This window comes from Colletotrichum karsti (assembly GCF_011947395.1).
Source record: "Colletotrichum karsti strain CkLH20 chromosome Unknown Scaffold36, whole genome shotgun sequence".
NCBI lineage: Eukaryota > Fungi > Ascomycota > Sordariomycetes > Glomerellales > Glomerellaceae > Colletotrichum > Colletotrichum karsti.
In genome coordinates, this window is record NW_024065936.1 from 169,686 (window position 1) to 183,535 (window position 13,850).

The following is a 13,850-nucleotide window of genomic DNA, read 5'->3' on the forward strand; positions in this document are numbered from 1 at the left end:
CGGTGGCAAACTCGTGTATGGATGGTGAAATGTATGATGGAAGAGATAACAAGTGGATAGAAAGAGAGAAACGCGAGTAATGAAAGCTCTAGTTTTTTTTTTTTGGCAAATAAGAGAGGGAAAAAAGGGTAGTTCAGCTCTGGAGGTGAGAGATGGGTAGGGCATTCTCACATCCCTCAGGACCTGAACCGGACCTGCCTCCGTTGCCTTCCATCAGGTTCCGACCAGTGATTTGGTCTGAAGCCCGGTACACGGTACGGGGGGACCCTCATTATCTGTTTCCCATGAGGGATTCCTTTTCGTGGTGCCATATTGCTGCATGCCACTCCCACTTCATCCGCCGCTGGCCTCGAATCCACGTCCACTTCCCGTCTTGCCACTGGCTGCTTCGGACTCGGCCATGGCATTTTGAGTGTGTCTTTGCAGGTTCTGGCCAATCCAATGTTATTTTGGGACTAGGTTCTGACGGCCGACTCCACGCCGTGTGCAGAGACTCAGCGCCTCACAAATCACACGGTACCCTCACGATGAGTGGACCGTGCACGATGAGGCCCCCTGGTCGAACTAGAACCTTGGTTGGAACCACCGTCATCCTGCGGCTGCGGACCATCGGCGGCGGCGTCTTCCTTGTAACCAAATTTCAGGTGATGCACTCATCCGAGCACTCTGGGTCTTCGACGTGCCTTTTCCTTCTCTCTTCAACTCAGCCTCTTCTACCCCCCAAAAGCCGCCTGTCCGATTTTCAACAATCCCTCATTCCAAGCGATGAGGGCCGGGCCAGGTCGACAGACTCTCGTTACTCGGTGACAGACAACTGACTTACCTTCGCGACGCACCATCGAATTAAACCCTGCATTCCATCTCCCTTTGAAACCATGCCGTCCGACGACCCGCGACCGCGACCCGCCGCCGCCTCCTCCTCCCCGCCCGAGGCTGAACCCGAGCAGAGCAGGCCTGCCGATACGCCGACGGCAGACGAGAAGCAATCGCGAGAGCCGAGCTCTGCGCCCACAGACGAACCCCGCGACCACGACGCCGACGGCGACGCCGACGGCGACGCTTCGAGCTCCGAAGAGTCCGGCGAGGCCAGCGAGAGCGCGTCCCCCGCGCCTGCCTCAGATGCGCCCCCTCTCCCCAACGAAGCACCTCCGTTACCATCAGGACCGCCTCCCGCGACGGAAGACGACGGCTGGGACTTCCAGTGGGATGCCACCTCCCAGGCTTACTTCTTCTACAACCGCTTCACCGGCGCGACACAGTGGGAGAACCCGCGCGTAGCGTCAGCAGCCTCGACTTCAACCACAACCACCACAACCGCAGCAGCAGCGCCCGGCACAGACGCGGCGACGTCGGCACCGCTGCCCTCCGGTCCTCCTCCTCTCCCCTCGAACGACCGGCCCGCCGCGGGCGGCTACAACCCCGCCATCCACGGCGACTACGACCCGACCGCGTGGTACGCGCAGGCAGACAAGCCGGACGAGGGCGACGAGGCGGCGCAGCAGGCCGCCGCGCTCGCGGAGCAGGGCTACGGCGCCGTCGCCCAGTTCAACCGTTTCACGGGCCAGTTCCAGGCCCCCGGCGACGACCCCGGGCGGCACACGGACGAGGCCAAGAGCAGGCGGCAGATGAACGCCTTCTTCGACGTCGACGCCGCGGCGAACTCGCACGACGGGCGCAGCCTCAAGGCCGAGCGCAGCGGCAAGAAGCCGTCCAAGCAGGAGCTGAAGCAGTTCAAGGAGAAGCGGCGCGCGAGGAAGGAGGAGAAGCGCAGGGCTTGGCTGAGAGATTGAGTGGGTTATGGTTGATACGGTCTTGATTTGCGCTTTGGCATTTTTTTCGAAAAAGAATTTGGCTCAATTCGGTTGGGGCCTGTGGAGATGTCTTTCTTCACTCGGCGGCGTTGCGAGAAGGCCATCGACGGGATGCCTTTGGGGGGGCTCTGCACTTTGCGATTCGAACCCGTTTCTTCCGCGGGAACATTAACTCTACATACATGTCAGAATAGTCGTCGGCCGCGTGGCCCTGGATACTGCACTTTTTTCCGCAGCATCGTGTACAGAATACAGCTTAGACCACACACAAACAGTCGTGGGGACTCGCACAATCTTATACTAAACTAAAGGCTCAACAAGCCGGCCGGAAGGTTCCCTAGGGGGGTATCAAAGTCCATCTACACTGAAATAGCCCGAGTCGCGTCTCTTATTCTTCGTCCTCCTCGTCCTCGTCTAGATCCATATTCAGATGAACGCTCTCGTCGTCGCTGTCATCGTCGTCGTCGGCAGTCTCTTGTATGGGCTGCGCGACTGGTTCGGGAACGACGACGCGTTCGGTTTTCCTCTCCACGCTCTGCCTCTTCGGGGTGCTCGCGTCGCCGTCGTCGTGCTTGCGCTTCTGCGGAGAAGACGTCACGGCGAAGGGGTTCGCGACCTCGACGGAGCCCGCCTCGCCCCCTTTCGAGGCCTTGAACGGGTCACCGACGTCGTTGTCGTCGTTGGCCACGACGATGGTATCCGCCGGGGCCCCGTCGACAGCGTCCGCCTCCGTCATCTCCTCGTCCTGCGCGGCGACCTCGATCTCGGACGCGATCTCGTCCTCGCCGTCCTTGGCCGCCTGCTCGGCCTCGAGCTCCTGGAGCGTGGCGTTGGCGTCGCGGCCGAAGTCGTCGGCCGGCGAGGGCGCCTGCGTCGAGGTGCGGATGTTGGAGCGCAGGACCTCGACGCCCCGGTCGTGCGGGTACTGCTGCGCGAGGTACGGCAGGATGCTGGGGTACATGGCGCCGGCCCGGTTGACGTAGGGGTTGAGGACGCTGGCGAGCATGGCGGCCTTGTTGCGGGAGAGGACGGCCGTCTGGTCGAGGAGGCCGCGCAGGCCGGGCTTGAGGTGGCGCTGGGGCAGGTGGGAGAGGAGGCCGGCGAGGAGGGTCTCGGCGGCCTCGAGGTGGTCCGCGGACAGGACGGGTCGCGCCGCGGCGGCGGACTGGGTGTCGGAGGATGAGGTCTGCGAGGGGAGGAAGAGGTCCGCGTTGGCGGCGATGCCGTTCTTCTTGGTCTCGGCCGCGGTCTTGGTGGTGGCGGGTTTTGTCTCCTTGACGTGGCCCGTCTCCTGCTGGATGTCGCGGCAGCAGGCGAGGATGACGATGCTGATGGTCTCGACGGTGAGCTTCTGCAGGCCTGGGCCGCAGATCGGCAGGGTCTCGTTGAGGAGCCTGTACGCGCCGAGGCGCACGGATGGGATGTTGATGCCGGAGCGGAAGACGAGGAGTAGGTTGTCGTAGATCTCGGGGGCGAGGGAGAGCGAGTTATGGTCGAGTCTTTGGACGAGGACCAAGAGGAGATCCAGAGCCGCGATGTGGATATCGGGCATCGCGGCCCAGAGCTCCTCCTTCTCTTCTCTCCCCACCGCGGCTTGGGTTTCCAGCGCCTGGTCCCATGACTGGGACTTGGAGTTGCGGCTGATCAACGAGACGCGGGACACGACGTCCATCAACGCACCGACGGGGACGGTGACGGCGGACTTTGTGGGGTAGCGAAGTGCGTCGGCCAGGTACTGGAGCAGGCCGACCAGTCTGTCGCGACCGGCAGAGATTCCCGTCCAAGGGGGCAATTGGTCCGCGGCGTCGGCTCCTTGCGGGGGCGCGTCGAAGTCGACCTTGGAGCGGGTGTACGCCGCTGTAGACTCCCACGACTCCTGCACCGCGCGGAAGACCTGGTCGGCGGTCGAGTGGAAGCCCTTCCTGATCTCCTCAACGAGCTTGTTCCAGTCGTCGGTCGGGCCTGTCTTGCCGGCGGTGGTGTAGTGGAGCGAGAGAGCGAGGTGTCTGCTGGCGCGACGAAGGGACTGGGGGATTGTGACGCCATCCGAAGAGGTTGGTGCGAGGTACGGTTTGATAGCGGTCTTGATCTGGCCGTTGAAGGGGCGGCAGGTGGTTGGGTATAAGGGGATGAGAGTGGCAAATGCGTCGAGAATAGTCTCCACGACGACGAGGGGAGTCTTCAGGCGCTCACCCGTCGTAGGAAGCTTGATCAGTTGAAGGCACGCATTGAAGAAGGTCGGGATGGTGGGCGTTGAGATCTCTCTGGTGAGAGTCTGATATTCATGAACAAGAGTGTATATCCTCACGAGAGTGACAACAGCAATCTCTTTCACGGGGAACGGGTCATTTTTCTGCCTCTTGTCAGTCACTGAGATTATCGAATGAGTGTCCTTTCACTTACTTGGATCATGGCAAGGAGAGCGCGAACCCAGTTTCCAGATTCCTTGAGACATTCCCATCCACCAACATCAACAACAGCCTTGACGAGGGTTGCGCCGGTAAAACGACCCATGGCGCTCTTGCCGTTCAAAAGAGTCGTGATGATCGTCCTCAGCTTGTGGACCAGAGCGGCTATCTCTGCAGCATTGTTGTCTTTCGACTTTTGGTCTTGAGGCGCAGAGAGAACGTCCTTGCAGCGGAGGACATGGTTGATGAAGGCCGGGATGGAGTGAGGCAGCTGGGCCGGTGGTGTCGAAGTCAGGCGGCGGCAGAGCACCCTCAGATCGGGAGGGAGAGACATTCTGGCAAAATTCGTATACTTTACTGACCAAATGAGCCAATTGATATCTTTCAGCCGTAATTGAAGACCGGTGATGCGAGATAACTGTCGATATTTTCGATCTCAGCCTGTGTTTCACAGGCGGTTGATGCTGAGTGAAACTTTTTTTTTCTGTAAGTGAAAGGTACATCTCGCATGTACCGCCAAGCTCCAGCATTGCTTTCATCTGATTGGACTCGTCGACTCCAGCTCGTCGATTATGTAACCGTAAAGCACGGACGTGAACAAAGGCACAAAGATACCGGCACAAGCCGCCGTTGGCAAGTTGGCTCTCCCCTGATCATCGTCCCGCTCGTCTGGCGGCTGGCCCGTGCTGCCCCAACCCAAGGGACCTCCAAGGTCCAGCCCACTTCACCGACCGTCCCTTTTTCTGCCGCCCAGCATTGGATAGCGCATGTGTTGGCAGCACCAGCACCAGCAGCAGAACCAGCAGCACCGCCAAAATACAAGGAAGCGTGTCAATTGGATCGCGTTCGCTCCAATCGCTTGTGCAACGTGCTTTCTCCTAATTAAGCCATTCTCGGGTCCCGAACATCACCATTCACCGTCCACCCCCTTGGCCTTTTTTTCCTTCTTTCCAACAGAACATGCCGTATGCCCAGATGCCGTGCTAGTAGAACCTGTTTGCATTTCTCTCCAAATACTGGCATCGACTTCGGCATCGCGAAATGGCTGTGAGTGTGCCTTTTTCCCAGGGACCAGACCGCCCGCACCCATGACGTCGAAGTGAGTTGGACCTGGACTGACCATACGTTTTCTGTTTGTTTGCTGCAGCCCGACCCGAACAAGGCCGCCCACTACATCAAGGCCCTCGACGATGCGAGATGCGACGGCAATTGGAGCGCCGTTCCTGAGTTTGTCCGCAAGGTCAGGAAGCATGCGCCAGACCGAACCTGTCCGTCCCCTCGAACACGAACATTCGCAGATGAATTGTGACTGACACACAGCGCTCTTTAGGCCTAACTTTGACGGCCGAGACGGAGTGCGCAATCGCAAAGGCCACCGACCCCTCGGGCGCTGGCAGACCGGCGACTGCTGTATCGGCGAAAGACCTCGACGCTGCGAACGTAATAACCAAGCTCCAAGGCGCCATCGACGGAGAGACGAAGTTCCCAGAGGAAAAGTACCAGGCTCGGGTCTGTGCTGGTCTGCTGCATTGGGTGGTGGGCGAGTTCGACCAGGCTGCTGCTAAGCTGCCTCAGGGCCTCGAGCAGGAGCTGGGCGACTCGACCGAGAAGCTGTCCGAATGGACTCACATCAGCGCCTTGAAAGCTGCCTTTATCAAGGCCAACTGTCTGTCGCGGAACAATGACATTATCGAGGCCCTCGTTGTGTTCGATTCCGCATTGCCCACCGTGTCCATGCCTTCGGCGACCCGCAACGCTCACAAGCAGTTCAGGGTTTGGTCTGAGCTGTTTCTGACGGAGTACTGCGTGCTGCACAGCGAAGCTCTTCGCTCGAATCAGAGGTCGCTGGAGGATTCTAATTCACTCGCCTGCTTCCGAACGTGGGCCAGATACTGGGAGTCGTTGACGGGGCCCGTGACGGGAGGATACGGGTATAGGGGGTCTGTGCCAAGGCGACAGGTCTGGCTGGAGTACTACCTGGCACTCACGACCATCCTCGAGTTGGACCTGCCGTTTCCTACAGGCTTCCTTGGCAAGATCACGAACGAGAGCTCGGCGAGGAACCAGTTGAGAGTTGAGCTCAAGAAAACAGAAGCCGCGTACGAAGCGCTCCTCATCAGCGAAACCGCCTTTCCGAAAGCACACGAGACGAGGGAGGAGGTCGAAGCGTTCGTCAGAGCCGTGGTGAAGAACTGGTCTATTCTCTGTGGACGAGGTTGGAAAGAACAAGATCTGGGCCAGGGTGGCCGAGAGAGTCTCAGCAGAGGCGTCCTCGACACTTTGTACGCCGCGGCGACAAAGACCTACCACTCTACCGCTGTTCTTCGCTGCCTCTTTACAGTCCACTTGGCCGTGGCGGAGTTTGATCTTGCCTTCAAAGCGTTCGACTCCTACCTCGATCTGGTTAGGCACGGCAAGGCTCGAGTTGAGAAGACCCATCACATCGAGGCAAACCTCGATGATGACGGTACCGTGCTGGAGACGATGTCGCAATGCATTCTGGCGCTTTGCCGCTATGGTGGAAGGGAGGCCATCGAGAAGGCTCATGATATTGGCAACGAGCTCGAAGATTGGCTGTCAAGGCTGCCACAGCTGAAGAATGGCATCGGCAACGAGAACACGGTCCCCGAAGAAGGGGACGCGGCTATCATTCACCCCAAAATCAAGCCCCATCTCATTGCGCTGTCTTGGCAAGCAATTGGCCTCTCTCAGGCTCACTGGTCGCGAATCACATATGACGCGGGGTCCAGGAATGAAATTCAAGCGAGGGCGATCAAATGTTTGAGGACTTCCTTGTCTCCAGAACTGGGCCGGACCAGAGATGTGCGCAGCTTGTTTGCCCTTGGTCTTCTTCTGGCTGAGCGAAGAGACCTGACACATGCGATCGATATTGTCAAGACGGCATTGATCTCCAACAAGTCGGACGAGGACTATGCTCTCTACCACGGCCCCTATTGGCAGGAACGGTCACTCATTCCTCTTTGGCATCTGTTGGCATTGCTTCTGAGCGCAAGGCAAGAGTACAGCATGGCTGCTAAGGCCTGCGAGGGGGCATTCGAGCAGTTCAGGGATCCCTCCGTCCTGTTCGGTAGGCAAGACCTGCACTTCAAGAGCGAGCACCTGAACGACGCCGAGGCGCAAGACGAAAAGGTCGCCAATGAGCGCAAGGGCGTTGTTGACGACATGGACGATACCGAGAGAGAAAGCATTCTTGAGGTGAAGATGACACAACTCGCGCTCGTTGAGCTCCTTGAGGGTCCGGATGTCGCCGTCAACGCAAGCTCTGAATTGCTTTCGCTGTTTAACAGGCTATTCGGAAACCTCGAAACCAAGTCTACCATGCAACCTCCGAAGACCATGGACACAATGATGCCTCCGAAAAGCTCAGCTGGTACTCTGAGAAGTATCAGAGGTAGCATATTTGGCTCCCAACGAGCGAGGCGGGCGAGTATCGCGGAGACGGAGAGGACGGCCACCCAGTCTCGCCCACAAACTACACAAACCTCTGCAAGCATGGCGCCGACCATTCAGGTTACTCAGGAGAACGGGTCGCCCGTAGAGAAGCGATCACGGAGACTCTCCAGTGTGACGCGCCGAGGAAGAAGCGAATCCGGGAAGAGGCACAGCCTTCGGAAGCGAGACAGCAGCGGCACTCGTAAGAGAGCAGCGAGTGTTAGTAGCGCTAGCACAAACCCCACAAACCCTCACGGGCCGACTGTCTTGGACGGTGAGGTTTACTTCACCCCAGGGGACGAGTTGCAACAAAACGAATTCCCGCTCGGCATTCGCCAGGCCTCAGCAGCATCATCGGTCTCTCGAGGTCGGTCACTCCACCACTTGGAGTCCTACACCTCTCAGATGTCGAGATCAACCAACTTTTCAGAAATCTCCGCCAGCGGTACCTACACAATTTCAAATCCTTTGCCATTAATACACTTCCCACAGGACCTCGAACGGAGACAGAGGGCCACTCTTCTCGTCAAGGTGTGGCTGATGATTGCGGGATTCTACCGTCGGGCCAGCATGTTCGAGGACGCCAAGGGGGCCATCTCGGAGGCCCAGAAACTTGTCGGTATGCTCGAGGCCGAAGTTGCCAAGGACCCGACCGGTTCCCTGTCGTTGAAGGGCGACGGCTGGGCAGAAAAGAAGGGAGTCGACGAACTCCTGGGTGACGTTTGGGCCGAGGTGAGTTCTGCTGTTTGTGAGATGCATTGTCCAGTAGCTAACAAAATGCACAGTTGGGATGTCTGTCCTTGGCCAAGGGAGTGCCATACACCGCCAGGTCAGACTTCGAAATGGCCATCACCCACTTCCCAGACCACTCTGTGGCCATCGTGGGCCTGTCCAACATTCTTCTCGACATCTACACCGAGAATGTCCTACCGCCCCCGGCCATCCCCGCCCTCAGCGTACCAGAGAACATCTCAAGCCTCTCGCTCCCGACTCCCCATCTGCCCAAGATCTCGGTTCCTCAGCACGGCCTCCCGTCGGAGCCCCTCGGACTGGGCTCCGGCGCGTCGGGCTCCGGCTTCAGCAAGACCAGCGCGCAACACTCAGCAACCACCGCATCGTCCATCAGGTCATCGGACAAGGCCGAGTCCGACGAGAAGCTGCCGGCCCCGTACAAGGCGACCTCGGTGCCCATCATCGACCGCCTCGCCTCGCGCGACCGCGCCTACGGACTCTTGACGTCCCTGACGAAGCTGGGCACCGCTTGGAACGACGCCGAGGCCTGGTTCGCCCTCGCCCGCGCCCACGAGGAGAGCGGACAGGTCGACAAGGCCAAGGAGGTCCTCTGGTGGTGCGTCGAGCTGGAGGAGCACACCGGCGTGCGTCAGTGGCAGTGCCTGGGAAGCGGCGGTTACGTGCTCTAATTAGATGTTCTTTTCTCAACTAATCGCGTCCAGTCGCATGTGGCCGGCCTTGGTTTCTTGTCTTGTTTTCCTTCTTAGGCTATTGTTGTCTCGAGAAAGCAACGCACACTCCAGTAGACGCCCGCCGGCATCCCGGCGGCACAGTGTTTTGGTAGCACGCACAAATTCGATATCCGATTTACTCTTGCATGACCATGTCCCTGGTGGTGTTTTGCTCATCCGGTTCTTCGGAATCGTCTCTTTCAGTTCGGGTCTCGAAACTGCTGGCATGTTGACACACACGCATACGCACGCGAGCGCGCGCACTAACATCCCCGTGGGCCGCGCAGTTGCAGAATGCATGGAAGACGCAGGACGGCCCGCGGCGGCATACACACATACAATCCCAACTCTATTCAGTGCACCAATGCAGTAAAAACTCATTAACCCCAAAAGGTCCCGGGGGAAAAAAAAGCCAACTCAATCTGTCTCGCGGCCGTAGGATCTGTGTTCGTCCACACACGCAAAGTGACCCCGGGAATGGAGCACAGAGTTGCGGGATTGCAGTAATTACGCTGCTGTATGTACCGTGGCAATCCTCGTCATGGATTTTTGTCGTTTTTGCCTTTCGTCCTGCAGGATCCAATGGAGGAGAACTTCTGCATTCGTTCGCGCCTAGGAGTACTTCTGGCAGGTAACAAATCGAGGCTTTCATCCTTTTTAAGGTTTACTTCTCTTCGAGGGTATCCGTGTACGCAGTTTTCCAGAGACTCCGGACGGCGTACGGCAGGTAGAGTGGATGGCGGCTAATAAAAGCACCCGTGCGAACTCTCTGGTACGTGGAGGGCGGTTCCCCTCCGATGTTTTTTCGTAGGGCCGTGGACTACTGCCTCATTTCCGACCGCCTCGCCGGCGGGGATCACTGACTTATGTCGGGCGTCTCAAGTTGCGATCAACGGTCAGTCAAGGTTAAGGATCATGCCGTACATGACTCATTTCATAAGCTATCTTGTCCGGCTCCCTCCAGGGCCAAGATGTCCTCCAAACGCCAAGCCAAATCCTTTGCTAACAACACCTGTACTGTAACAAACTTCGCCCTCTGCGCCGATTTTGGCCCAGATCCAGATGTGATATCCGTACATGGTAGACAGTCATGCATTACCATGCCATCAAGCTGGGCGGCAGCATGGGGTATTCTTCTCCGTCAATGACCTCAGTCCCGAATGGATATTGTGAGAATGCCTCCTCTTCAGCGACTTCCTCCTCGCGTTCGACGAGCTCTCCGTCCTCAAAGGCATCGAGGCCTCTCTTCCAGTTGGCCTTGCAGCTGCCGGGGACGTACTTGGCGGCATCCATGGCCAACGTGAGCTTGACCTCGGGGCAGTACTCCCAGATGTGTTTGCGCAGGGCTGGGGTGCCCCAGATGGCACTGTGCAACCAGATACCACTGCCGCCGGTGTGGTAGCCCATAGGTTCGTAGAAGCCTTCGCGGTAATCGTCAATACCTTGGATGAGTTCGCCTTCTGCGGCCGCCTCGAGCGTCGCATTCTGTCCCTCCTTCTTGATCTCCGTGCCCGGACCCGAGTGCATCTCTCCACTGAACATCAACGAGACCGTCCCGTTGGCGACCTTGCTGCCAGGTCTGTGAGCAAGGCGCTCGGCCAGCCACACGTCCTCGGGTTCGGATCCGTCCACGCGCTTCTGGGATCGGAGGATATCGATCATGGCGCTGACGCGGCGGATGGAGAGGCCGCCGTTGCCGCCCCAGCGACCGCCGGGGTTCCACGGAGCGCCGATCCAGTCATACTCGAGGTAGTCGTTGATGTTGTGCCTGCTGTTGGCGCACAAGATGCTGTCGGTCTGGAAAACCAGAAGCCATTCAGCGGGCTGCAGGACCGACTCATACAGCCAGAGGTTGGTGAGGAAGCGGCTGATCATCTCCTGACCGGCAGTGCTCATGTTGGAAGGGATGTAAGTCAAGTCCAGTTTGCCAGCGGCAACTTGCTCGCGAATGGCGACAGACTGGTTGATGGAGCGCACAGAGTCGAGCGAGCCCATGAAGCGGAAGCGCCAGTCGGGAGGTACGACGGAAATGAAGTGCAACATCAGGGGGGCGAGAATTGGGTTGGGTCTGTTCTCAATGAGAAGGGCGACCTTGGAGTGGTTGTATGGTGAGTGTGCGTATTCGAGCGAGACTTTGGGAACGCTCATCGTCTTGATCGTAGGTAGCGAGAGCCATATTGACAGGCCGCTGTCACCCCATGGTCAGCAACCTGCATAACGCACGTCCGCAGGTCTGCAGACGGCGGGATTTCAGACGATGGAACTTACAGGAATATGGCGAAGGCGCCTGCTACTTTCATCCGGCGGCTCATCAAGGCCCAGATGGAAACCAGCAGGACCTTGAGCTGCTGCCGTACGTCCGACATGCTCTCGGCTTGAGGTGGTGAAGCCATCTTGACGGGAGAGCCAAGACGGCTGAGGGAAAGGGTTTGTAGACGGGCCTCGGGGCGGTGGTTATCGCGGAGGCGACCTTCTGACGGATATTTTGTCGGGGAAGTTCTAGACCAGACCGGCTCTTGGAGCGGGCGTGCTCGCAATTCGCAGAGCCGTCCGGTCCACAGCGATTACGCAAGGTCGATGGCGCGGATGGGTCGGTAGTGTTGCAGGGTATCGATGCATGTCCGGGTCCGCGGCCGGTGGTGACGACGACGGCAGCGGATCAGCTACTTGCGAGAGTAGCTGCTGCTCATGTCCCGCGTAGAGGTCGAAGGATGGATGGGAGTGGTGGATGGAGAAGAGAAGGTAAATGGATGGCAAAAGCTCGTGAAAAGAGGAAGTGGAAAAGGAAAAGCTCGATTTCCACCTTGTCCAAGACGGGAACACCTCACTCTTGCAACAGAAAGCATCCGCAGAGGCTGGTAAGGTAGCTTCAGAGGTCTCCCTTCCTCGACAGACGGTCAGAGGAAGGAACAATCTGATGATAAGACGCCCCTTCCCTCCCCCTTTACGCTTGGCACCTGTCCACGCCAGCTCTGGGCCGTCCGAGTACACTACAAAGTTGTGGCGGCGACTCCCAATCAACAGGCCGGGCCCTTGGTCGTGGAAGTTTCAAGCAGAGGGATTCGAATGAGATGTTTTAGCGGCCTGTTAGTGCCCCAATTTCGCAGCTGGCCGCAGAGCCGATTTCCTTCTTTTCGCCCTGACCCCCTGTTGTCGTCGGTCGTCGCCATGAGCCCCTGTCAAACCGCGCAATGCAGCCACTGTAGCGGTCTAAATCGGTCGAGTACCGTACATGTACCGACAAGTATCCCGCCGATGGTCACAGATGAGTGAGATGAGCGAGATGGAGATGGCGACACCAACTTCTCCAGGTCAGTCACTGCGGTTCCATTGCCGTCCCCTCCCCCCATCATTCTCTGACTTGCAGTTCGCATCCCCATACATCGCCCTGGGGTTGGATCCTCTAGAAGCGTTCGATGGCGAAGCAAGGAGGAACGGTTCCGGGACGTCACGCCACCATTCGCACTCCACGACGACGATTGTCACCTCGAGCTCGTCCAAAGCTGATCTTCGTTCGACACAAGCGCCACAGAAGAGTCGCAGGATGGCATTTCACGAAGCGCGGCCACGGAGAGATGCAATTTGCGACGGGCGCAAATGGTCGTCCCAAGCCTACCGAACGATTCGTGAACGTTGGTCAAGTTCGCAGCCGTCTCCTGGCCGTCTCCAAGCTCAGGGTCCCTCGACTAACGAGTCCACAAGCACCGGTCGCGAATCCAAACCAACAGCCCCAGAGCCGAACTCTCGGTATTGCCGGCCGTGTCACCCATTACCCAACGCATTAAAGGTCAGGGGTCGCTACGCTGCCCAATGGTCTGGTGCGCGGTAGCACACGGATTCCCGATAGCCGCCTCTTCCAGACGAGATGCCACAGGCCAACGGGAGCCTCATCGGTCGCTTGATCCAACGTCAAATCAATCTCATTTCCTTGGCCTAGCTTGTGGACAGTTGGACAGACAGCGACAGCGTTCAGAGACAGAATGCAAGGGCGCAAGGGAGACCGTGTGCGATGCTGTCTCATATAATACGAGACTTCACACGACCCTCGGTTTGACTTTCAAGATGAAAGCCTATTATATGAAGGAACGACGCATCTTACACAGTGGCACTGGGGACTTGTTGGCAACCCGCCACAGACTGTTCGTTCATGCAGTCAACGGATGATGTCGTGTGGTCCAGTGTCTCTCTCCTTGGCGCCAGTGGTTGAGGCGTTAGGTTCGTTGCTACGCCGCTCGCCTACATGTGTTACACGAGCACAGAGATGGGTGGCTTTCCCGATCGGTGCCTGCAGCAGTCTCCCATTGCTGGGCTTGACCAACGGCCCTTGCAGCACATCGCGAGCCCTGTTTCTCCAGGCTCCAGCCTCGTTCAACCTCCACACCCATTCCACGCAGGGATGGAGAAAGGGTCGTCTTGGCCGTATCCATATCGCTTTTCGGAAAGACGGACTTCCTTCTGGAGATGATACGGCCGGCCGGCAACATTCTCGTCGCATGCATAGGAATGCTTCAAGCGCAACGGGCGTAGGGGAAGCCGTCTCAAAAACATTTAACCAAGTAGGGTCTTCTTCGAACAGGAGAAGAAGAAACGGTGTCCTGATTTGCACCGCTAGACTTTTTTTTTCTGCGGTAGTGCAGGACCAGTCCAGCGTAATCTTGCGCCATGCAGGGCGCCATGTTGGTGTACTGTAGTAACGACGCTGAGAGCGAGAGTCT

At 58.2% G+C, this 13,850-nt stretch overlaps 4 protein-coding genes across 4 annotated transcripts; 2 read left to right on the forward strand and 2 right to left on the reverse strand.

Annotated features, from left to right (window-relative positions):
• Positions 1–875: 875 nt before the first annotated feature.
• On the forward strand, positions 876–1,790 carry CkaCkLH20_09827 (WW domain-containing protein; the record flags this gene model as incomplete). Its single annotated transcript, XM_038892542.1, has 1 exon — positions 876–1,790. One exon carries the CDS (start codon positions 876–878, stop codon positions 1,788–1,790), a length of 915 nt encoding a protein of 304 aa, XP_038742109.1.
• Positions 1,791–2,199: 409 nt separating this feature from the next.
• Positions 2,200–4,553, reverse strand: CkaCkLH20_09828 (uncharacterized protein; the record flags this gene model as incomplete). The annotated part of the gene is made up of 2 exons (XM_038892543.1): positions 2,200–4,164; positions 4,215–4,553. 2 exons carry the CDS (start codon positions 4,551–4,553, stop codon positions 2,200–2,202), a joined length of 2,304 nt encoding a protein of 767 aa, XP_038742110.1.
• Positions 4,554–5,357: 804 nt separating this feature from the next.
• On the forward strand, positions 5,358–9,093 carry CkaCkLH20_09829 (uncharacterized protein; the record flags this gene model as incomplete). The annotated part of the gene is made up of 3 exons (XM_038892544.1): positions 5,358–5,487; positions 5,550–8,404; positions 8,458–9,093. 3 exons carry the CDS (start codon positions 5,358–5,360, stop codon positions 9,091–9,093), a joined length of 3,621 nt encoding a protein of 1,206 aa, XP_038742111.1.
• Positions 9,094–10,230: 1,137 nt separating this feature from the next.
• Positions 10,231–11,528, reverse strand: CkaCkLH20_09830 (uncharacterized protein; the record flags this gene model as incomplete). The annotated part of the gene is made up of 2 exons (XM_038892545.1): positions 10,231–11,323; positions 11,404–11,528. 2 exons carry the CDS (start codon positions 11,526–11,528, stop codon positions 10,231–10,233), a joined length of 1,218 nt encoding a protein of 405 aa, XP_038742112.1.
• Positions 11,529–13,850: the final 2,322 nt, after the last annotated feature.